We start from the raw sequence: 26,260 nt of genomic DNA, 5'->3' as shown, positions 1-26,260 counted from the left end.
CTCCCCCCATTTGCCCTCTTTTTTATCATCCTCCCCTCTTTTATCCATTTCCCCACTACTTTCCTGTAGGGTAAAATAGATTTCCATAGCCAATTGAGTATGTATGTTATTCCCTCCAGCCAAATTTGATGGGAGTAAGATTCACCCATTCCCTTTCATCAAGTCTAACCCTCTTCCCCTCCACTGTAAAAACTTTTTCTTGCCTCTTTTATGTGAGATAATTTACTCCATTCTACCTCTCCCTTTCTCCTTCTCCCAGTACATTCCTCTCTTACCTCTTAATTTTATTTTTTAGATGTCATCCCTTCATATTCAACTCACTCTGTGCCCTCTGTGTGTGTATGTGTGTGTGTATTTTATATATTTCCTCCAACTACCCTAATATTGAGAAAGGTCTCATGAGTTACAAATATCTTTCCATGTAGTAATGTAAACAGTTGAACTTTAATAAGTTCCTTATGAGTTCTCATTCCTATTTACCTTTTTATGCTTCTTTTAATTCTTATGTCTGAAAGTTAAATTTTCTATTCAGCTCAGGCCTTTTTAGCAAGAATGCTTTAAAGTCCTATATTTCATTGAATATCCATTTTTTCCCCTGAAGTATTATACTTGATTTTGCTGGGTAGGTGATTCTTGCTTTTAATCCTAACTCCTTTGCCCTCAAGAATATCATATTCCAGGCCCTCTGATGCCTTAATGTAGAAGCTCCTAAATTTTGTGTTATCCTGATGATGTTTCCACAATACTTGAATTATTTTTTTCTGGCTGCTTGCAATATTTTCTACTTGACCTGAGAACTCTGGAATTTGGCTACAATATTCTTAGGTATTCCTTATGGGATCTCTTTCATGAGGTGATTGGTAGATTCTTTCCATTTCTATTTCACCCTCTCGTTCTAGAATATCATTAATTTCTTGAAGGAAGATGTCTGGGCTCTTTTTTTTTTTTTTGATCATCACTTCAGGTAATCCAATCATTTTAAATTTCTCTCTCTCCTGAATCTATTTTCTGTGAGTTGTTTTTCCAGTGATATTTCACATTGTCTTCTATTTTTTCATTCTTTTGGTTTTGTGTTATAATTGCTTTATTTCTCATGAAGTCATTAGCTTCTGTCTGCTCCATTCCAATTTTTAAGGAATTATTTTCTTCAGTGAGCTTTTGGATCTCCTTTTCCATTTGGCCAATTCTGCTTTTTAAAGCATTTTTCTCCTCGTTGGCTTTTTGGACCCCTTTTGCTGTTTGGGTTAGTCTATTTTTTAAGGTGTTATTTTCTTCAGCATTTTTTTTGGTCTCCTTTAGTGAGCTGTTTACTCATTTTTCATGATTTTCTTACATCACTCTCATTTCTCTACCCAATTTTCCTTCACTTCTCTTACTTGATTTTCAAAATCCTTTTTGAGCTCTTCTGTGACCTGAGACCAATTCATATTTTCTTGGAGGCTTGGATGTAGGAACTTTAACTTTGTTGTCTTCTTCTGGTTGTATGTTTTGATCTTCCTTGTCATCAAAGTATAAGATTCTGTAATCTGATTTTTTTCCCACTGTTTGCTAATTTTCCCAGCCAATCACTTGATTTTTTAGCTCTTTGTTAAAGTAGGACTCTTTTTCCGGAGTGGAAAGTGCACTGTCCCAAGCTTTAGGGGTTTTGTGTGGCTGTTTTCAAGAATATTTCTAGGGACCTGTAAATTTTAATTTTTCCAAGGTTATGGGATCAAAGGAAAGGTGTTTACTTTTCTCCTGGTCTGTACTGTGGTCTATGAGTGAACACAATGACTCTTTTCTGCCTTGGAACTGTGAGGAGAATTCCCTCTCCACCACCATCACAACCTCCACCATGCCAGTGCTCCTCTTCTCCCCAGGACTGTCACCCAGGACTATAACCCAGATTCAAGCAAGCACAAAGCAAGAGAACCCTGCCTCAATGCCAGCAAAGATATCCCTTCAGTCCCCCTCTGATCTGCCACTTGATTCCCCCACCATCTGTGGACCAAGAGCTCCAGAAACAGCCATTGCTGCGTGGCTGGGGCTGAGGCTAGGGCCAGACCTCATTCCACTCTCACCCAGGTACCACAGACTTTTCCTACTGACCTTCTAAGTTGTCTTGGGCATTTGTGGGTTGAGAAGTCTAGAAACTCCCACTGCTGCTGGTGATTCAGTCCCCTGAGGTCTGCTCTGGCTTTCTTAGGGTCTGGTATATGTCAGTGTGGCGCATACTGGACTGGGTTCTTCTCTCAGACTAGTGCAGCAGATCTTTCCTGTTGACTTTCCAGGTTGTCTTGGGCTGGAAATTTGTTTTACTCTGTCATTTTGTGAGTTCTGCTGCTCTAGAATTTTTTAGAGTCATTTTTACAGGTATTTGGGGGAGAACACAAGGAAGTCCCTGCTTTCACTCTGCCGTCTTGGCTCTGCCCCTCCAAAAGGATTTTAAAAGTCAAATGAGAGAGATAGAAGAAAAATTGGGAAAAGAAGTGAGAGGTATGGAAAAGAGAGTCAACAGCTTGGACAAGTAAGGACAGAAATTGACTCAAGAAAATAATTCCTTAAAAAATGCCATTGACCAAATGGGGGAAAACATCCAGTAAAAACACAACTCGTGGGGGGTGGAGCCAAGATGGCAGAGTAGAAGGATGCACCTCTAGAAGCTCTCCCTCCACAACCATAAAACGCCTGTAAAAATAACTCTAAACAAATTCTAGAGCAGCAGAAGCCACAAAATGACAGTGAAAGAGATTTCCACCCCAAGGCAGTCTGGAAAGCCAACAGGAAATGTCTGTTGCACTGGGCGCGAAGCATCGCACAGCCCACAGAGAGCAGCCCAGCCTTCCCCATGTCATGGCAAGGACAGGGCTGGAGCAGGCTTCAAAGCACCACTGGCCACAGCTGCGGGTCCCAGATTCCTCAACTCACAAACACCAAAGACAGCTTCAAAGGTCAGTGAGAAAACTCTTTCACTTGGGTAAGAAGAGAATGCAGAGGTCTAGCCCTGGCCCCAGGTGGTGGTAGTAACTGCTGCAGCAGCTTCCATTATTGGAGCCCTGGCTTAAAGGCCCTGGAAGAATTGAGCTGCTGATCTGGATCTCAGCCCTGAGTGGCAGCACTGGGGTGAGCAGGAGTGCTGGTTGGCTGGTGGAGCTGGTGGAGGCTCTGGAGAGGGAATTCTCACAGATCTTGGGCAGAAAAGAGCACTTCTGTTGCTCCCAGACCAGAGTGCAGGTCAGGAGAGGAATAAATTCCTCTCCCTTGATTGTGCCACCTTGGAGGATTTGAGAACTTACAAGTCCCCAGAGTATACCCTCCTCTTGATAAAGAATTTAAAAGTCAAGTAACAGGTATGGAAAATGCCCCCCAAAGGGAAAAAGAATAAGACAATAGAAGGAGCAGATATTGGTGAGCAGATATTTCCTTACATCCTTTTGGATGAGGAAGAACAATGTATACCATCAGAGGAAGACCTAAAAGTCAAGGCTTCTGCATCCAGAATCTCCAAAATAAATATGCAATGGTCTCAAGCCATGGAGGAGCTCAAAAAGGATTTTGAAAATCAAGTAAGAGAAGTGGAGGAACAATTGGGAAGAGAAATGAGAGCCATGCATGACAGCTTGCTAAAGGAGACACAAGATAATGCTGAAGAAAATAACCCTTTAAAAATAGACTAACCCAAATGGCAAAAGAGGCTCAAAAAGCCAATGAGGAAAAGAATGCTTTAAAAAGCAGAATTAGCCAAATGGAAAAGGAGATTCAAAAGCTTACTGAAGAAAATAGTTCCTTAAAAATTAGAATGGAGCAGATGGAAGCTATTGACTGTATGAGAAACTAAGAAATTACAAAACAAAACCAAAAGAATGAAAAAATTGAAGACAATGTAAAATATCTCATTGGAAGAACAACTGACCTGGAAAATAGATCCAGGAGAGAACATTAAAAAATTATGGGACTACCTGAAAGCCATAATCAAAAAAAGAGCCTAGACATCACATTTCATGAAATTATCAAGGAAAACTTCCCTGATATTCTGGAACCAGAGGGTAAAATAAATATTGAAAGAATCCATCGATCACCTCCTGAAAGAGATCCTGAAAGGAAAACTCCTAGGAGCATTGTAGCCAAATTCCAGAATTCCCAGGTCAAGGAGAAAATACTGTAAGCAGCCAGAAAGAAACAATTTGAGTATTGTGGAAATACAATCAGAGTAACTCAGGATCTGGCAGCTTCTACATTAAGGGATCAAAGGGCTTAGAATATGATATTCCAGAAGTCAAAGGAACTAGGATTAAAACCAAGAATCACCTACCCAGCAAAACTGGGTATAATACTTCAAGGGAAAAAATGGTCATTCAGTGAAATAGAGGACTTTCAAGCATTCTTGATGAAAAGACCAGAGCTGAATAGAAAATTTGACTTTCAAACACAAGAATCAAGAGAAACATGAAAAGGTAAACAGGAAAGAGAAATAATAAGAGACTTACCAAAGTTCAACTGTTTACATTGCTAAATGGAAAGATAGTATTTGTAATTTTTTAAACTTTTCTCAGTATTTGGGTAGTTGAAGGGATTATACATATATATACAGACTAAGGGCACAGAGTGAGTTGAATAGGAAGGGATGATATCTAAAAAATAAAATAGGAGAAGGGGAGAGATGGAATGGGGCATGTTATAAAAAAGGCAAGAAAAAGCTTTTTCAACGGTGGGGAAAAGGAGGAGGTGAGAGGGAAAAAGTGAAGCTTATTCTCACATTTCACTTAAGGAGGGAATAACATGCACGCTCAATTTGGTATGAAAATCTGTCTTACACTACAGGAAAGTAGGAGAGAAGGGGATTAGTGGGATATGAGGGGTGATGATAGATGCAAGTGCATTTGAGAGGAGTGGGGTAATTAGAAACAAATCCTTTTGGGGAGGGATAAGGTCAAAAGAAAGCATAGAATGGAATGAATGGTGGGGGACAGGATAGGATGGAGGGAAATATAGTTAGTCTTTCACAACATGACATGGAAGTCTTTAGCAAAACTTCACACATATAACCTATATTGAATTCCTTGCCATCTCAGGCAAGGAGTGGGGAGGGAGGAAGAGTGAGTAGTTGGAACCCAAAGTTTTAGGAATGAATGTTGAGAATTGTTGCTGCATGTAACTGGGAAATAAGAAATACAAGTAATGGGGTATAGAAATCTGTCTTGCTTCACAAGAAAAGCGAGAAGATGGGGATAGGGAAAGGGAACGGTGCAATAGAAGGGAGGGTAGATTTGGGAAAGGGGTAATTAGAATGCACGGTGTTTTGGGGTGAGGGGAGGGAAGAGATGGGAAGAAAATCTGAAACTCAAAATCTTGTGGAAATGAATGTTGAAAACTAAAAATAAATAAATTGGAAAAATCAACACATTAAAAAAAGAAAACAACTCCTTAAAAAGTAGAATTGACCAAATGAAAAAGAATGTACAAAAGCTAACTGAAGAAAATAATTCCTTAAAAATTAGCATTGTGCAAGTGGAAGCTATATTACTATGAGACATCAAGAATCAATCCAAGAAAATCAAAAGAATGAAAAAACAGAAGAAAATGTAAAAGACCTTATTGGAAAAATAACTAACCTGGAAAATAGGTGCAAGAGAAATAATTTAAGAATTATTAGACTATCTAAAAGCCATAAAAAAAAAAAAAAAGAGCCTGGGCAACATCTTTCAAGAAATTATCAAGAAAAACTGACCTGATATCCTAGAACCAGGGGGTGAAATAGCCATTGGAAGAATCCACCAATCACCTTCTGAAAGAGATCCCAAAATGAAAACTCCATGCAATAGTGTAGCTGAATTCTGAAATTATCAGGTCAAGGAGAAAACACTGCAGGCAGTCAGAATGATACAATTTAGATATTGTGGAGCCACAATCAGGATTACATAGGATTTAGCAGCTTCTACTTTGAAGGATCAGACGATTTGGAATATTATGTTCCAGAAGGCAGAAGAACTTAGATTACAACCAAGGATCAACTACTCAGTGAAACTGATCATAATCTTTCAGGGGAGATGGACATTCAATGAAATAGGGGACTTTCAATCATTCCTGATAGACCAGAGCTGAACAGAAAATTTGATCTTCAAATAAAAGACTCAAAAGAGGCATAAAAAGGTAAACAAGAAAGAAAAAAAGTAAGGTTAAATGTTTACAGCCCTACATGGGAAGATAATACTTGTAACTCTTGAGAATTGTATCTTTATTAGGGCAGTTAGATGGGGTTTACATAAACAGGAGATGTGGGTATGAGTTAACTTAGATGTGATGATATAAAAAAAAAATTAAGATTTGAAAAAAAGGATTACACTGGGAGAAGAGGAAAGGGGAGGCAGAATAGGGTAAATTATATCACATGAAGGTGCAAAAGACCTATTACAGTAGAGGGAAAGACATAAGAGGGGCAAACATTGTTTGAACCTTGCTCTTAGCAGATAAGGCTCAAAGTGGAAATAACATACACATTCAGTTGGGCATAGAAATCTCTCTTACCCTATAGGGAAGTAGAAGGACAAAGGGGAAAGAAAAGGGAGGGGGGTGGATAGAAGGGAGGACAGAAATAGTAGGGAGAGGAGGAAAGAAAAGGGAGGGGGCTGAGAAATTGGGGGGAGGTGGTGGTCAGAAGCAAAGCATTGATGAAGGAAAGGATGAAGGGGGAGAGAAACATAAATGGGTGGAGTGGGGGAAATAAGATGGAGAGAAAGACATCGTAATCATAACAGAATGTGAATGGGATGAACTCTCCCATGAAACTGAAGTGAATAGCAGAGTGCATTAAAAACCAGACTCCTACCATATATTGTTTACAAGAAACACATTTGAAGCAGAGAGATACCCAAAGAGTAAAGGTAAAAGAGGAGAGCAGAATATATTATGCTTCAGCTGAAGTAAAAAAAAAAGTGGGGGTAGCAATCCCAATTTCAGACAAAGCAAAAAAGCAAAAATAGATCTAATTAAAAGAGATAAGGAAGGAAACTACATCTTGTTAAAAGGTGTCATAGACAATGAAGTAATATCAATACTAAACATATATGTAACAAGTGGTTTGGCATTCCAGATTCTCAGAGGAGAGTTTAAATGTGTTACTATACTAGTGGGGGACCTCAACCTCCCCCTCTCAGAACTAGATAAATGTAACCATAAAATCAACAAGAAAGAAGTTCAGGAGGTGAATAGAATTTTAGAAAAGTTGGATATGGTAGAACTCTGGAAAAACTGAATGGAGATAAAAAGTACTTTGCCTTTTTCTGAGTGGTACATGGCACCTACTCAAATTACCCATGTATTGGGCCATAAAAACCTCACAATCCAATGTATGAAGGCAGAAATATTAATTGCATCCTTTTCAGATCATAGTGCAATAAAAACTGTGTAATAAAGGGCCATGGAAAGACAGACTAGAAATTAATTGGAAGCCAAGTAAATCTAATCCTAAAGAATGGGTCAACTTACATATCATAGAAGCAATCAAAATTTCATCAAAGAGAATAACAATAATGAGCAACATAGCAAAATTTATGGGATACAGCCAAAGCAGTTTGTAGGGGGAAATTTTATGTTTCTAAATACTTATGTGAATAAAATAGAGGAAGAGATCAGTGAATTGGGCATGCAACTAAAAAAGCCAGAAAAACAAAAATCCCCAATTAAACACCAAATTAGAAATTCTGAAAATCAAAGGAGAGATAAACAAAATTGAAATTAAGAAAATTATTAAATGAAGAAATAAAACTAAGAGCTGATTTTATTGAAAAAACATGAAATGGATCAACCTTAGGTTAGTTTGATTTTTTTAAAAAAAGAACATCACTAAACAACAAAAATGAAAAGCATGAATTCACCACCAATGAAAAGAAAATTAAAATAATTAGAAGCTATTCTGCCCAACTTTATGCCAATAAATCTGATGAATATTTACAAAAATGTAAATTGCCCAGATTCACAGAAGAGGAAATAAAATTAACCCCATTTCAGAAAAAGAACTTGAACAAGCCATCAGTAAACTCCCTAAGAAAAAATACCCAGGGCCAGATGGATTTACAAGTGAATTCTGTCAAAGAACAATTAATTCTAGTACTATATAAAGTATTTGGAAAAATAGGTGGAGTCCTACCAAATTCTTTTTATGATATAAATATGATCCTGACACTTACATTAGGAAGAGCCAAAATAGAAAAAGAAAATTTTAGATGTTTCCTTAATGAATATTGATGCAAAAATTTTAAATAAAATTTTAGCAAAAAGATTATAGTAAATTATGAGAAGAACACATTATGACCAAGTGGAATTTATACTAGGAATGCAGGGCTAATTTAATATTAGAAAAACTACCATAATTGACCATATAAATAAGAAATGAACAGAAATCATATGATTATCTCAGTACATACAGAAAAAGCTTTTAACTAAATACACCACCCATTCCTATTAAAAACACTAGAGAGCATAGGAATAAATGAAGCTTTCCTTAAAATAAGTAGCATCTATCTAAAACCATCAGTAAGTATTATATGTAATGGGGATAAGCTGGAAGCTTTCCCAGTAAGATCAGGGGTGAAACAAGGATGTCCATTATCACCACTATTATTCACTATCGTACCAGAAATGCTAGCTTGAGCAATAGGAGAAAAAGAAATTGAAAGAATTAGAATAGGTAGTGAGGAAACAAAGCTATCACTCTTTGCAGATGATGTGATATACTTAGAGAATACTAGAGAATCAACTAGAAAGCTACTTGAAATAATTAACAACTTTAGCAAGTTGCGGTATATAAAATAAACCCATATAAATCATCAGCATTTCTGTATATTACTAATAAAGCCCAGCAGCAATAGATAAATTCTGTTTAAAGTAACTATAGAGAGTATAAAATATTTGGGTGCCTTCCTGCCAAAACAAATCCAGGAATCATGATCACCATTACAAAACACTTTTCACACAAAGTCAGATCCAAATAATTGAAAAAATATCAGTTGCTCATGGATAGGCTGACAATTCTACCTAAATTAACTTACTTAATTAGTACCATGCTGATACAATTACTAAAAAGTCTTTTATAGAACTAGAAAAAATAATTCATCTGGAAGAACAAAAGACCAAGAAAATCAAGAAAATTGATGGGAAAAAAATTCAAAGGAAGGTGGCTTATCCACACCAGATCTAAGACTATATTATAAAGCAGCAATCATCAAAACTATTTGATACTAAGAAATAGCATGGTGGATCAGTGGAATAGGTTAGGTACATAAGACACACTACTCAGACTATGGTAATCTACTGTTTGATGAACCCAAAAACTACAGCTTTTGGAATAAGAACTCACTATTTGATAAAAATTGCTAAGAAAACTAGAAAATATAGTATGACAGAAATATAGGTATAACATCTCACACCCTATGCTAAGATAAGGTCAAAATAGTTACATGATTTAGACATAAAGGGTGATACCATAAATTAGGAAAGCCAGGAATAGTTTACCTGTCAGATCTATAGAGAAGGGAAGACTTTATGACCAAATTAGACATAGATAATATTATGAAATACAAAATGGATAATTCTGATTATGTTAAATTAAAAAGGTTTTGCATAAACAGCCAATACAAGATTAGAAGGAAAAGAAATCTGGGAAACAATTTTTACTGCCAGTGTTTCAGATAAAGGTCTCATTTCTAAAATATGTAGAACTGAGTCAAATTTATAAGAATACAAGTCATTCTCCAATTGATAAATAGTCAAAGGATATGAACACAGTTTTCAGATGAAGAAATTAAAAGCTGTATACAAAAAAGTGTTCCAAATTACTATTGATTAGAGAAATGCAAATTAAAACAACTCTGAGGTACCACATCATATCTATCCAGTTGGCTATTATGATATAAAAGGAAAATGGTAAATGTTGTAGACAGTATGGGAAAATTGGAGCACCAGTGCATTGATGGTAGAGTTGTGAACTGATCTAACCATTCTGGAGAACAATTTGGAACTGTGCTCAAAGGGCTGTAAAACTATGCATACCCCTTTTGATCCAACAATACCACTAGATCTGTATCCCAAAGACATCATAATAGAGGAGAAAGAACCCACATGTATAATAATATAGTAGCTCTTTTAGTGGTGGCCAAGAATTGGAAGTTGAGGGGATATTGATCAATTGGGAAATGGTTGAACCAGTTGTGGTATTGTGTATTCGTCCTTAGTTGCTAAAGACCATGCCGTCAGAGAAATGATGACATGACTTGCACTTGACGTTGTTTTGAGTGACGGAGGGTTGTGCAGGTCACCAGTCTCACTTCTCCTCCAGAGCCCAGTTGTGGTTTATCAATGTAATGGAATACTATTGTGCTATAAGAAATGATGAACAGGCAGATTCAGAAAAACCTGGAAAGACTTACATGAACTGATGCTGAGTGAACTGAGCAGAACTGGGAGAACATTGTACCCAGTAACAGCAATGTTGTGTGATGATCAACTTTGATAGACTTAGCTCTTCACAGAAATACAATGACCCAAGACAATTCCAAAAGACGCCTGATGTAAAATGCTAACCTCATCCAGAGAGAGAACTATGGAGTCTGAATGCAAATTAAAACATACTATTTTCTCTTTTCTTCCTCGTGGTTTTTCCCTTTTGTCCTGATTTTTCTTTCACAACATGACTCATGTGGAAATATGTTTAATATGATTGTACATGTTTAGGCTATATCAGATTGCTGTCTTAGGGAGAGTGGGAGGAGTATAAAAGTTAATAATGAAAACTATCTTTACATGTAATTGAAAAATAATAAAATGCCATTAAGTAGGGAAAAAAATAAACAGAGCAAGATGCTCTCAGAAAAACCTAAAAAAAAAAAAACAAAGCTTGTTAATCCAAAAGAAGGATTCTCCGTGGTAAGATTTTAAGTAGTGTGTGTACTTGGGGATGATGTAGGCATTAGGGACACTTCCTGGAATACCATTTGACCGAGAGAATTACCTACTCTAGTGGCAGGCTGGCCCTGGTGTTTGTCATCTTATGTGATAGGTAGAAAGGTGAGGAACAGAGATGGTGATTTACCTCTACTGACTCCCTGATCAGAGAGTGATTTTGTAGTATATTAATATATATAGTGAAATATAGTTGATATCTTTGTTAGCTCGTGTGATTGAAAAGATGAGATTATTTGTAACCCTTTCTATTAGTTCTGTGACTATAGCCACAATTTGTAAAACCTCTTCTGGGTTTTAGACTTGTGGTTAATAAGAGGCCACTAACCTATTTTAGATAACTAGCTACAGCTCACCCCATGGCATCCTTGGTGATGTGTTCACTTTTACACCTCAGCCTTGTTTCTGCCTCTTTCATCTCCCTACCTCAATAATTTCTTGGATAGCCTGCTGTTCTTGATTGTTCACACAGATCCAGCACAGTAGGGTTGCACTGTGGTGAATGTGGTTTCAAGGGAGCCTGGCTTCTTTCCAGGACTGCCCTGCTGGAGATCATCCTGCCATTTAATAAGTATGTGTTATCTTGGGTTGCATCATTTGATTTATTTTGGACTAGGAGAGCTGGCAAAAATGAAAAGGTATTGTCAGAAAGCCAGAGGCTATTGAATGGCTATAGTAGTGCAGTAAGTGTGCACTGAATGATCTTCTCAATCTCGTATTAATGGAATTAATACCAACACCATACCTTATAGCAAACAACATAATCAGTGCTTAGATTCATAAAATTTTAGAACTTGAAACAATGTCAGTTATCTGCACAAATGAAGGGGAGCAAAGGTGCTAATAACTCCAAATAGTCAATCTGGGTATTTAGTTTTGAAATATGACTTGTTGAAGCAGATTTATATTTCTGATGTGTAGGTCACATATTTAAAGCACTGTATTCATCATGGTCATATAGTTTTTTGAGTTAGGTGTAGCATTGAGCTTTGCTGTGTTCAATGGTCACAAAATACATCACTAACAAGCCATACTCTGTAGATTTATAGACATTGGGGAGATTGGTAGTATCATCTTCCCATACAAGAACTACATTAACGGAAGCACAGAATCTTTAGAGCTGGAAGGCACCTTTGAGATAATCTAATCTACCTGTACCTGAATAGGAATCCCTTCTAAAATACTCCTGATGTTAAGTTGGTAATCTTACATTTGAAGACCTGTAGAGGCAGCCCTTTCTACTTTGGGACTGGTCCGTTCTTAATGTATTCAGGAAATTTTTCTTTTACAGCAAGCTGAACCCTGTTTCTGTGCAACTTGCACTCATTGTTTCTTGTTCTGACTACTAGGCTGAAGCAGGAGAAATCTGATCTTTCTTCCACCTTAGAGTTTTAAGTACTATTGCTATCATGCTCCCCTCATCTTCTCTTTCTCAGAGTTAAACTTCCTTAGCTCCTTTAACCCATCTTGTTATTCCATAATCTCCTGTCTCCTTACTATTTTGGTTACTCTCTGGATGTGTCTCATCTTTTCAGTGCCCTTCCTAAAGTGTGATGCCCTGAGCTGAACATAATAACGAAGTCTAAATGTGATCCGACAAGAGAAGAGTATAAAGGATGTCCCTTGTTCTTGATTTTATTTTTCTCTTAATGTAAATTAAGGTTCCATTTCTTTCTTTCTTTTTTTTTTTGGTCATACTGTTGAGTGGATTTTAAGCTTACCAGTCCTGTAAAGCTCCTAGATCTTTTTTTTTTTTTTTTTATGTGAACTGCTGGCTAGGCAGGCCTTTCTCTATTTTATATAGGGGTAGTTGTTTTTTGTGTGTAAGCAGTTGGTTCCTATTAAGTCTCATCTTATTAGTTTTGGCCCATTATTCTAGCCTGTTAAGACTTTTTTGGATTGTAACACTAGTTGTTCTAAGCATACCATCTCTGTGTTCATTCAAATTTGATTTAAAAAAATCTGTACATCACAAGGCCAAGAACCGATTTCTGGGTCTTTCCATTATAGACTTTTCCCCCAAACTGACATCCATGTATTAATGACCATTTTTTCAAGTGTTTTTGAATCCACCTGGGAACACTATCATGTAGCTCATATTGTCCACAAGCTCGAGAGACTTTGTCAAATGCTTTTCTAAAATATGTCCGTGACATTTTCCTGATCTTCTAATAATTAAAAAAAAGGAAAAGGTTTTGCTGGATTTAGGTGTTCTCTGTTTCCATCTTTAAATGCTCACAAACTATCCCTTTTATGATCCATCCTAGAATTTTACCAGTATTTTCATTCAAGCTTACTGGTGTATGTTTTGAAGATTCCACCCTCTCCTCATTGAAAATGAGCACATTTGTGTCCCTAGGTCAGAGGCACTTTTTCCTCCCTTTCCTATTATCTATGAATTTTCAAGGCAGAGTAATAATGGTGGTTCAGCAATCCTATATGTCAGTCATTTTAGTACCAAGGGTATAATTTGCCCTGACCTGGTGACTTAAATTCATTGAGGATACTGAAGTGTTCTCTTACAGCTCTTTTTTTAGGTGCTATTTGTATTGTCTTTTCTACTATGAAGATCACTCTCTCCTTGGTAGAGAAGTATAAGAATTTAATAACTCTTCTGCCCTTCTGTTATCATCCAGCCCACTTCTGCTGTAGCCTCATCCCTTCCATCATTTCCCCTTATTCCCAGTATAGACCAAAGGGGCTCTTTGTAGGTTTTTGGTTTTTGTTGTTGTTTTTTTTACAGTTTACCACAAGCCTCAGCTTATTTTGAGCTAAAATAGTACTACTAATAATAAAATGACACTTTGAAAAGTAAATTTTTATTCTAAACTTAGTAATTATCAGTAAAAATATTCAAATAAGCAAAATGAAATAAACTCTACTTATTTTTTAAAAGATGTATTGTCTAACAAAATAATAAAAAACCATACTATTTGTCATGGAAAGATTTGTATGAAATGATGCAGTGAATAAAGCAGAGCCAAAAGAAAATATGACACTATTTGATGTCTGCAAGGTTGGACATTGATTACGACCTGCTTTTGGATACTTTCTCCTCTAAGTTTTTGCAGCACTGCTCTTTTGTGTTTTCCCTCTTACCTGCATGATCAGTCCATCTTGGTCTCTTTTTCATCATACATAAATCTGTGACCAGTGGATGAGTATATTCTAGGGCTTTTGCCCTGAGCACTCTTCTTTCTCTACAAACTCTCATCAGCTTTCACAAGTTTGACTTCTCTTTCTGCAGATGGTTCCTAAATGCAACCCTCTTCATTTGTTGAATCTCCAGTCCCATAGCTCCAAATACCTGTTGGATGTCCCATAGGCCTCTTAACATGTACAAAACTGAACTCATCTTTCACCCTCTAGACATACACTTGTGCCTAACTTTCCTTTTTATGCCAAGGGCACCAAATTCTTTTCCAGGGTTCTCCTCAACTTTCTGTCTGCTGCCAAGTCCTGTTAGTTCTGACTCCAGAATATCTGCTACATTGGCCTTCTCTCCGTTCATACCACAGGCAGCCTCGTGGAGGCCTGCATCCTCTCTAGATATGGAATATTGCATATTGCAATAGCATCTTAATGCACATTCCAGTATCTATCCTCTTTTCCCCTCCAATCCATTTTACATAAAACCACTAAATTGGCATTCCTAAAACACAAGTCTGACCTTGTCACTCCCTTCTTCAAGAGGCTTTTCTGGCTTCCTATTTCCTTGAGGATAAATGCAATCTCCTTTGTTCGGCATTTAAAGACCTTCTGAAGCAACTCTATCCACCACATCACTTAGCTACCCAGATTGATGGTAGAATGATTAATTTTTTTGACTAAAGAAATTCTTGAAGAACATTCACTAAGTTAAGGAAGAGTTGCTATCTGTATTAGTGACTCTCCAGGTTCTCTTACGCTTGCATTAAAAGGCAACTTCACAGGTGCAAAATAGGAGAGCTATACCTAGATAAGCAGTTCGTTTGAATAAAAATCTGGGAGTTTTAGCAAATTGCAAGCTCAGTATGAGTCAGTAGTGTAATGTGGCAACCAAAAACCAGTAATCTGATGTTAGACACTAAATAGTAGTATTCAGAACAAGTGAGGTCATAGTCTCACATTACCCTGTGTCTGAGAACCACATTTTAGGAAGGACATCGAATTGGATAGCTTCCAGATAAAGATGATCAGGAGGATGGCTAAGGGCCTCAAGATCATGCTGTTAAAGGATTAGCTGAAGGAATTAATGATGTGTTTAGCCTGAAGAAATATTGGAATATCATATGGAAGAAAGTTTAGAATTGTTCAGAAGGCAGAACTAGGAGATATGGACGGACATTTCAGAAAGGTAGATTTTAGCTTAAGGAAAAAAAGCAAACCATTCCTAACAATTACTGCTGCCCCAAAGGGAAATGAACTGCCTCCAGAGGTAGCATGTTTTCAAGCAAAGCAGGTTACCACCTGTTGAATTTGTTGTAGATAGGATTCTCTGTCAGTTATAATTTGGACTAGGTGATTGATTTCTGAGGTCCCTCCCAGCTCTGTCATTTTGGTGGAATGACCAAAAAAACCACAACAAAACAGAAACATAACCTTCAAGTATTACAGTGTCTTTTATTGGCTTCTTCCTCCCATGAACTCTGCTTTCTACTTAATAGTATTCTTCCTGTGTCATACTTACCACTTTTATTTGGTATCTAGCTGAGAAGATAGATTTGTTTTTGTCCTTTTTCCCATTTAACCCTCTCGATCCCCATCTAAAAATATCTTCCCTCTTAACCTGTGTGTGTCCGTTTAGATCTGTATTTTACTGGCTCTCATTTGGGTTTCCAGTCATCCCAGTTCATAACTTTGGAGTCATCCTTTAGCCTTCTTTCTGTGTCGTGTCACATGTCTCATCAGTGGCCAAGTCTGGTTGATCTTTCACACTGTCTCCTTCTCTCTACCTTGTCCACCCCTTCTAATCCCGGCCTCCATCTCCTCCAGCCTAAACCATTACAATAGCTTCATAAGCAGTTTCCCTGCCTCATCTCATCAGTAAATTCTCAATGAAATTGCTAAAGTAATATTCCTAAAGCACAGGTCTGATCACATCACTCTGTTGCTCAGTAAACTCTGTTACACTTAGGATCATATCAAACACTTCTTTACCATTTAGAGCCCATTGCCACCTGGCTCAAACCTAACTTTTCAGCCTTGTTGTACAATGCTCCCCTTCATATACTTTATTCTCATTTTTGTATTTTGTATATACTAATATGGGTACATGTCTCCTCCCAAATAAATCATAAACTCTTCGAGGACAAAGATTTTTTTTTTCATTTTTGTCTTTATATCCCCAGGATCTAGCACAATACCTGGTATTTGTTATTGTTGTTCAGTCACGTCTGACTCTTTGTGTGACCCCATAGACCATAACATGCCAATAATGTTCTTGGTGCTTTCTTGGCAAAGATAGTAGTGTTTTGCTATTTCCTTCTCACTGGATTAAGGTAAACAGGTTAAGTGACTTGCTCAGGATCACACAGCTAGTCGACATCTGAGCCCAGATGTGAACTCAAGGCTTCCTGATTTCAGACCCAGTGCTCCATCTGATAGTGCTACCATGCTGCCTCACCTGGCATATACAGTATGCTTAATTAATGCTTACTGATTAGGTCCTGAAGATCTCTGGCCATCCCCATATTTTAAGTCAAAGTTTAAAAATCCAAATTCTATCCTTAGGTACCATCTTCTGAATGAATAAAATAGACTTATTAAATGCTTACAATTTGTTAAGCACTGAGGATACAAATATAAAAGTGAGATGTTTCCTGCCTTCAAAAAATTTACATTCTAACAGGGAATGCAACATATATAGGGGTGTGGTGGCTAGGAAAAGGTCTTTTGGGCTGGAAAGTCACTGGGATAGTGAGTGGAGCCATAGAAGTGTTGATTAATATGCCCTTTTTAGAAGCAGTTTTAGTGTTTATGTGATTATGGCTCCCAGAGCAAGGATGAGAAATGAGTGCATGGCAGTGGATGGTAAGAAGATGGGATGGACCACTGTGAAACATGGTCTCTGTGAGTTTGTACTTATTCACCAGTGAGGACAGCTTGGTCCCAGGGTGTGTAAGGAAGTACCCATGCTGGTGAAGTGATGGATGTTTTGAAGTGAGTATTAAATTTACTTTTCAGAAAGAGCCAAGAATGAGCCAGAGGCATGTGTTAGATTAGTCATGAGACAAAGCACATGAGAGAAGTATCTGAAGATGAATCTTGGCATATGGCCAAGACTTAAACATGAATACAGGTACAGAGAAGTTTCAGTAGTGAACCATAAACTTGGACCATATGTCCAATGTGATTAAATGGGAAAACATTCAGTAGATGGCACTTCTAATTTCCATAGGGCTGAGCTGGGCCACTGGGCTAGCAACATTTAGATAAGAGTTCCTGACCTTTAGCTAGGGAACTTGGAAGAAGGCACCTTAATCCCAAGGCACTGTAACATGCTGAACCTACTGCCAGGAGATGCCCTGGGTCTTCTACTCTTCTGGGAAGGTGGCAATGTGCAGAAAGTAGAATGAGTAGCCATTGACAGAAGGGAGAGGAAATCAAAACAAGTACGGGGATTGGAGGGAAAGAGTCAAAGGAAGAAAGAACACGTTGGTAGTTCCTGATTCTAGTGTGTTTTTTTAATTTATCTAGTTTCTTTTTTAACAGTAGGAATAACTGACATTTATATAGTGCTGATCTTAGCCAAGAGGTTGACAAACAGCATTCTTTAAGGTTCACAAAGCAATTTCTTCACTACAGTTCTTTGAGATAGGTAGCATCATATCCATTCTTATAGATGAAGGATACTGTAAGATAGGGTATATAGTGGCAGTAAAAGCACTGCACTTGGAATCAAGGAAATTGTATGCTAGTTCTAGTTCAGATATATATTGTCAATATATAGAAAGATCTAGTTTTTTCTCTGGTCTGGTTTTTTCAACCTGCTTACTGTTGCTGCCAGCTTCTTCCTGGATGTTCCATGGTTCTCCTGACCCAGAAGCATGAAAGGTGGGTGAGGCAGGAGCTTTAGAAATTTCTATTAGAGGGAGACTAAAAGATAGGGGCATTTTTTGAGTGTATATATTTTGAGGGTAAGTGTACTTAGGTAGGGTTGACAAAAAGGGGTGTTTCCTATATCTAGAGTTATGCTACTTGGGTATTTCTAAATAATACTTGAGAACCCCAGTTCAGGGAGTTGGTTGAAATTTATTTTAAAAATTTGCAAAGTGCTTTACATACATTCTCATTTCAGCTTCACATCTCTGTGATGTACTCTAAAGTATTATCCCCACTTTACAGAAGAGCAGACTGAAGCTGAGGGGCTACGTGACTTGTAGCCCAACTTTTATGTGTTATAGGTAGGACTTGAATGAAGGCAGAGTAAAGAAGGATGTCTCTAAATTGTCATTGGGTTCCTCCAGCAACACGGGACGTCTGGCAGGCCTTTGGTGGTAGATGAATTTTCCCTTTGCGCTGACACTGTGTCTTTCGTTTCTCTCCCACAGCTCCAGAAGCCTTTGGTTCCATAAGTGCTGGTTTGAGGAAGCTTAATCCTGTCCTGAGGTTCCCCCGGAAACAAAGGGAACTATCTGCCTTTGAATCAGGTAAAATCTCTTTTAAGAAATTCACTGAGGAGGAAGAGACAACTCTGTTCCAAAGTACTGCTTTTAAAAGTAGGTATTTCCATAGGAGTATAGATTTAGAACTGGAAAGGATCCAGAGAAGTCCAGCCTTCTCAAGACGCAAAGGTTAAATGATTTGTCCCAGTTCATGCAGGTAGTAAGTACAGTAGAGGCAGGATTTGAACCCAAGTTTTCAAATGCAGCACTCCTTCCACTGTATAAACCTTTATGGTGTTCTACTGAATGGAAAAGGAAGTGCCTCTTAGAAGTCTTGGGTCAAATCTCCCTCTCTCCCTCCCTCTCTCTCTCTCTCTCTCTCTCTCTCTCTCTCTCTCTCTCTCATATTCAGGTATTTTTCACAGGACCTTTCAATTGCTAAAGTTCGTTGTTTCTTTCCATTTTTGTAAACTAGTGAGTGAATACCAGTAAAAGGAGGCAGTGGCCATGAGCAACAAGAGAATCCTGGCCTGTCCATCCCCAGCCCAGCACTGTTCTCTGTAATTCTGTGCCTCCTATTCCTCTGTTTCTGAAAAGGAGAGATGATCTGTTCTTGATCTGTGATTTAGAGCAGGAAATTACCTCAGAAGCCATCTTAGTTCAATCTCTTTATTTTATAAATAAAAGGAAACTGAGAACCAAAGAGATTAGTTAGTGATTTTTCTTCCAAGGTCTTACAAGTAGTAAACATTAAAAGAGGGATTTGAGTCCAGGTCTTGTGACTCTAAAGCCAGGGCTTTTTCCATTGTACCAGAAAAAGATCATAAACCAAAAGCGCCTTCATGATGTCAGTGTAAAATATTATTGCTCTTTCTTGTGATATAGTGAATCTCTCCCAATCTTAACCTTTACTCAACCCTCTATCCTGGCTCCTTTTCATAACCAGACTCCTAGAAACACCTGCCTGGACTTGTTTGTCTCTATTTTCTTACCTCCCACTGACCTCTCATCCCTTTGCAGTCTCATTCCCAAATTTTTTAGTTGCCAAATACAGTAACCTCTTCTTAGTCTTCCTCTTTATTGACTTCTGTGTACTGTTGGACACCGTTGACTACCTCATATACACACATCCTCGATTTCCATGATAGTGCTTTCTCCTGGTTCTCTTTCCTATCTGGCTGTTCTTCCTCAGACTCACCATCTATGTTCCACATCCTTTGTATGGACTCTTTGCAGACTTGGGAATTTTTTCCCTTATTAATTTTTCTCCCTTCCCCCCTTAAATATTAATCCAAACTCTGTCCTTTCAGGCCTCAGGAATCCATAGCAAAAGGTGTATCTTCCTCACTTGTAAAATCTGGGGTTGGCCTGGAAGATCTCTGAGGTTCTTTCCATATCTCTTGATTCTGTGTGAGTATTAAGTAGAAATTCTAAATTGTCTGAAGGGTTCAGGTTTACAATGAGATCTACTCCAAATGAATTGACAGAGATGTGGGTGAAGTAATGTAGGCACATCCTGGAATGTATGGTTTCTCTATTAAAAGCCTTGGAGCCTAAGGCAAGCTTTAAAGGACGGATTTCTGACAACACTGAAGATTCATGGAGTTGTTTTCCAGTGCATTAATTAGACCAGCTTGGATGTCATTTTTTTTGTTCAAAGGAAAAATGCCACTTAGTCCAGTTAGTGGAAGGTAGTTCAGCAAGCTGTGGATTACATTCAGAGAATGCTTGAGTTTGTGGCCTACTGCCTTGCTAGGAAAGTGTTTAATCAACAATTGTCCTGAAAACCTTCAGGTCCAGGCCAAATGAGCTTTTGACCATCCTGAAAACTATCTCTATGCAATCATTTGGCTAAGTTCTGTATTTTTTCCACAGGTCAGCAAAGATGTCCAATGACCCTCCCCCTCCCTATCCTGGGGATCCTTCAGCTCCCCTCTTGGAGGAGAAGACTGGAGGCCCACCTGGTGCAGGTAGGTCTTTTCATGATGGAAAAGCCACTGGCTTACAAGGGGGCTCCTTAGAGTACAAAATCCAGACTTTTGAGAGAGCCTCTTTTTGAGGCATTAAAGGAAAGAACCTGAAGAAATGTGTCTAGCAACATGGACCTGCCCAATTACTAATCTAACCCTAAAATCCCAGAGGTTCCCTTACCTAGGGAATTGTCAGCTTTCACCTTTTCTCAGAGGCAAGTTTTAACTCTGAGTAAATGTAGACCTGAGGCAGAAGCTGACAGGATCTCTTCTTCTCCCTTTCTCCAGGCAGAGCCTCTCCAGCTATGGTACAACCCCCTGGCATACCCCTACCCCCACCAGACATTGGGCCTCCTCCCTATGAGCCACCGCTTCATCCGCTCCCTCAGCCAGGCTTCATCCCTCCCCACCTGAATGCAGATGGTACTTACGTGCCCCCAGGTAAGTTGAGAGGGTCCATACTGGGAGAGTCTCCTGAACCCCTTATTGGCTTAATTTATTTTCCCCCTTATCCTCAGTATAGCTTCCAACCTGATTATGGGTAGTGGGACTGTCCTAGCTTTGATTTACTCTACATCCATTCTGTATTTGAGAGTACCTACTCTCCACCTACTGAAAGAAAGACTAAACAATCAGCACTTCTTTTCCTAGAGGGTTTTTTTTTGTGGAGGGGGGAGAGAGACACAAGAGGAGATAACCACAGAGTGCAGCATAAGATAAGTGGCAAATGAATGGTAAATTTAGACAGTAACTGCTAAAGGCATTCTGTCTTCTTAGGAGAGGTTTATGTTCATTTTATTTTTTTAATTCAGTTTTATTTTCAGCTCCAAATTCTCTCCCTCTCCTTTCCTTCTCCCCTACTCAGTGAAAAAGCAAGAAATAGAAAACCCATTACAAGTATGTATGTGCAAACCAAATTTCCTTTAAAAATTTTTGATTAATTTTTTCCCCAATTACACATGAAAACATTTTAGCATTCATTTTTTAAAAACATTTTGAGTTCCAAGTTCTCTCCCTCCTCTCCTCCTCCCTGAGACTGGCAAGTAATTTGTACATGTGTAATCACAAACCCAATTGCTGCATTAGCCATATCTGAAAGGGGGAGGAGCACAAGAAAAGAAAACGTGTTTCTGTTTGCACTCCTGAGTCCGTGAGTTCTCTCTGGAGCTGGACTGCATGCTTCATCATGAGTCCTTTGGAATTAGGGTCGGTTGTTGTATTGATGGTCTTTTAAAGTTGACTCTCTCTACAATATTGTGGTTAATGGAGAAATTATTCTTCTGGTTCTGTTCACTTCACTTTGCATCTTATGATACAAATCTTCCCTGATTTTTCCAAAATCATCCTCCTTATCATTTCTTGTAGCACAGTATTCCATCATGTTCTTTTACCATAGTTGTTCAGTCATTTCCCAATCAATGAGCATCCCTTCAGCTTCCAATTTGTGCTTTATCACCACAAAAAGCGCTGCAATGAACATTTTGTATATATGGGTCCTTTTCCTCTTCCTTTGATCTTTGGGGCATAGCCCTAGTAGCAATATCACTGGGTCAGAGGGTATTCACAGTTTCATAGGTTGGGGTCATAGTTCTATATTGCTTTCCAGAATGGCTGGATTAGTTGAGAGCTTCACCAGAAGTGGAGCTATTTTTTCACACACCCTCCAGTAGCTATTATTTTCCTTTTGTGTCATCTTACTGCTATCTTAGTGATGGTCATTTTAGTTTGCCTTTGCCTAATTTTTAGTGATTTAGAGAATTTTTTTTCATAAGACTGTTGATATCTTTGGTTTCTTCCTCTGAAAACTGCTTTTGGGGAGTGATTCTTACTCTCATAAAGTTGACTTAGTTACCTCAATATCTTTGAAATGAGACTTTTATCAGTAAAACTTGCTGCAAACATTCCCCCACCCTCATTTCCTGCTTTTCTTCTAATTTTAGCTACTCTGCTTTTGTTAGTGCAAAAACCTTTTAATTTAATATAACAAAAATTATCCATTTTACCTCCTGTGAACATTTATACCTCTTATTTAAACACTATGTTTTCCCTTATCCATTGGTTATTTCTTCTGTGCTCCACTAATTTGCTTGCAACATGACCCTTTATTTCTAAATCATGTGTCCATTTTGAGCTTATCTTGATATATGGTATAAGATGCTGAGCTATGCCTGGTTTCTGCCAGACTACTCTCCAGTGACCAACAAAAGGCATTCATTTTCCATGTCTTTAGAACAGGGATTCTTAATCTGGGGTCTAGTGAACTTGCTTTTCTAGTATTTTGATAAATATATTTCAATATGGTTTCCTTTGTAATCCTATGTACTTTATGCATTACACAAAAGGGTCCATGACACAAAAACATTAACCCCTGATCCTAAGAGCTTTGGAAACAAATCTATTAGGTGTCTTTTAGCTATGTATGGCAAGCCTTCATGTGGTTCTAGTTATTCATTTTGAGCAGGGTTGCTTAAGGCTACCACTGGTTAATAAGTGTCTGAAGATCCTCCACTATTTTGGGCTGTCTTGTGAAACCAGACTGCAGCACAAAGTCCTAGACAAGGAGATGAGTGAGTAGGGAAAAACTCAAGGTTGGAGTCCTTAGCACAAATGGGGCATAGATTGCTTGGCAGGCAACTGAGAGTCAGCCCTGGAGGAACCTAGGGAAGAGGAACCCTGCAGTAAAGGCATAGGTGTCATTCATCAAACTGTGGCCTCTCTCCTTGAACCATTGACTTAACTAAAGACATAGTAAAAACAGTTTTCATTTATTATTTTGGCTGCAGTCCGTTAAGCTTCACTTATACTAAACATATACTGTTTTATAAATAGAACATTATTATAAGTAGCTTTAGGAAATGAGCTCAGACCAGCACAGTTATACCATGCAGTCCTAAGAACCCTGCCTGATTTCCAAGATAAAATCAAATACATTGTCAAATTACTCTAGGAGGTTATTTTTGGTTTAAAAGGTGTAGACTGTTAAAAACTATAACGTAATTTCAAAGACCTTTGATGTACAAAACAAACAGCTTGCTCAGCAACTTCTTCCTCCAGTCTCTTCCTAATGTACACATACTAACGAGCTGCCTTGAAATTTGACACCTGTTCCAGGTGTCCCCATCCCTTGCCTTTTTTGCCCTATTCTACCTCAAACTTTATTCAATATATATCAGATCTCTTTGTACTTATAGATGGGGATGGATGACTAGGTGGGCACGGAAGCATCATGGTAACAGTTTAGAGCACTGGCTTTGGAGTCAAAGGACTTGAGTTCACATTCGGCCTCTGGAACTACTTGTGTGACTTTGGGCAAGTTATTTAACCTCGCTGGGCCTCAGTTTTCTCAACTGTGAAATGAGGTGGTTGTCAAGGCCTCTGTATAGCTCTGTATTTGTGATTCTCAGCCATTAAGCACCTACTATATGCCAGACACTGTGCCAACAGCACTGATAGCAGGATGGGGATCAGAAAATGAGGCACTGTTTACAAAGCGGTTAGCATAGCACCTGGTCCATAGAGGCACTTCGTAAATCCTTATTCCCTTCTCCCCTTCCTAGAAAAAGTGAGATTTAGGTAGAGTGTTAAAGAAAGCAAGGGAAGCTAAAAGTAGGTGAGGGGACAGAGTATTTCAGGCATGGGGAACAGCCATAGAGCAAAGGCACTGAGGTGGAGATCAAGTGTCTTGTTGATGAAATATAGAATGTGCCAGTGTGCATGGATTGTAACACACATGAAAGGGAATATGGTATAGGAAGAGCAGAAAGACAGAAAGAAAGGAGGTTGTAAAGACCTTTAAATGCCAGATAACTTTATGGAGGTAATAGGAAGCCATAGGATTTGGAAGAGGAGTAACTGGTCAGATTTGCACATTAGCTGGTGGAGGATGGACTGGATTGGGCAGAAACTTGAGGGAGGGAGACCAGTTAGAAAGTTGTCACAGACAAGAGGTAATAGAGGCCTGTACTAGAGAGGTGGCTGTGTGAGTGGGGAGAGGGGACTTTTACAACAGATGTTGTGAAAGCTGAAACAGTAAGATTTGACAACAAATTGGATCTGTTGGCGAACTGAATGTGAGTAATGAGGACAAAGCCCAAGTTGTGAGCCTGGATGACTGGGAGGATGGTGGTACCCTTGATAACTATATGAAAGTTGGAAAGAAGGGATGGGTTCAGGGAGAAAGATAATGAGTTCTGTTTTGGACATGTTGAATTTTGAGATGCATAGAAGACATTTGGTTCTAGATGTCCAGTTATTGACGTGAGACTGGGACTCAGGAGAGAGAGTAGGTATTTAGATCTGGGAATTGTCTGTGCAGAAATAATACATGAGAGCTGACCAAATCATCATGTGACACCATACAGAGGGAGAAGAGAAGGGTGCCCAGAACAGAGCCTTGGGGGGTACATTCAAAGTTAGTGAAGATCCAGCAAAGGAGGCTGAGAGAAGGAGCACTCAGGTAGGAGGAGAATCCAGAGAAATGTCCTGAAGATCTGAGGAAAACCTATCCAGGGTTCATGATTTATCCACATAACCAGGGTCACAGTGAACTCCCAAGCAATAAATAATCCAAATTTACAAACCTGAGAAGTCCAAAATGTGAAAGTAAAGCAGTACTCTCAGGTATTGGCTGACAGCTGTAGGTTAATCTTTGAAAATCACCCACCTTTTGTACCCAGTAAACTCATATGAAGTCTTTCCAAAAGCTTCCAGCTCTCTTCTCATTTATGTATGACTTGCTACCTTTTCATAACACATTCCAAGACAAATCACTGGTGAAAATTAATAGTCATAATGATAAAACTTGTGAGATTTTACACAGAAAAATAATGGGAATTGGGAGTCATTTTAATAGGGTATAGCAGGATTCAGATTTCTAAGTATCACCAAATTAATCATTTAAATATTGCATAAGTAACCTACTTCACATTTTGATTACATTCCAGATATTCCTATTTCTTGTAAATGGAACTGTTTTCAAACTCTTGTTTAGATGTTCATAAAGGTAGAGGGGTGCTTATTTTTTTAATGCAAAAACCAAAAACTGTTAGAGAAGAGTAGTGTGAATTTAGGACCAACGCTAGCTTTTAATAAACTGCTGTGGAATCATCCCATCTTGTGGAGAGGGAACTTCACAGCTTTAATTCCTCTGTGTAACTGTCCAAATAGGTGAGCTCTATCCAGCTGTAAATTTTACAAAATCCACGTTGCCTGTTAGTAACAATCTAAAACTTTAAAAACCAATTTTCTAATGTTCGTGTCTGGAGGACCACTGAATTTCCATTTAGACGTAGGAGAATTTCCCTTTTCAATTTTATAAGCTTGAAATTTCATATAGACATTTCTGCTATCACAGTAACTATAGATTAAGCATCAGGAGTTAATAGGATTTCCAGCTTCCCAAAGTTCTTGTACTATTTCCCCCAAACAAATTAATTTTTCCCATGTCTGGGTGTATACCTTGAAGTGTTTGGGTAATAGTTTTCCAGAAGGCAGAATGTCATGACCCTCAGGAAACTGCTTCTGTTATTGAATTAACATTTTTTGTGTCAGGGACCACTTCTGATGAAGTCTCTATACCCCTTCTAAGAATAATATTTTTAAATAAGAAAACATGAAATACATAGGATCACAAGGGAAACCTATATTGAAATATAGTTATTAAAGTATTAAAAATCAAATTCATGGATCCCCTTAATTCCATCCCTGAATATCTGGGGGGTAGGAAATGGAAATCGTGTACTGTGGATCATAGAATAAGAACATCTGCTC

General features: G+C 38.3%; 1 protein-coding gene across 4 annotated transcripts in view; it reads left to right on the top strand.

Moving 5' to 3' along the window:
- CDIP1 (cell death inducing p53 target 1) overlaps positions 1-26,260 on the top strand; it is a 58,770-nt gene that overhangs the window by 27,210 nt on the left and 5,300 nt on the right. For 2 of the 4 annotated variants that reach the window (XM_072607608.1, XM_072607617.1), the window contains 4 exons: positions 18,468-18,566; positions 19,832-19,931; positions 20,397-20,491; positions 20,780-20,932. In XM_072607608.1, the coding sequence (XP_072463709.1) occupies positions 20,407-20,491; positions 20,780-20,932 (238 nt within the window). In that variant the 5' untranslated portion in view covers positions 18,468-18,566; positions 19,832-19,931; positions 20,397-20,406. The remainder of the gene's footprint in view (positions 1-18,467; positions 18,567-19,831; positions 19,932-20,396; positions 20,492-20,779; positions 20,933-26,260) is intronic. The other 2 variants (XM_072607594.1, XM_072607602.1) reach the window with 1 other exon arrangement.

The sequence above is a fragment of the Notamacropus eugenii genome, chromosome 1, assembly GCF_028372415.1.
Source record: "Notamacropus eugenii isolate mMacEug1 chromosome 1, mMacEug1.pri_v2, whole genome shotgun sequence".
Taxonomy (NCBI): Eukaryota; Metazoa; Chordata; class Mammalia; order Diprotodontia; family Macropodidae; genus Notamacropus; species Notamacropus eugenii.
The sequence above is the reverse complement of the archived record's forward strand: the minus strand, read 5'-3'. Positions and strand labels throughout refer to the sequence as shown.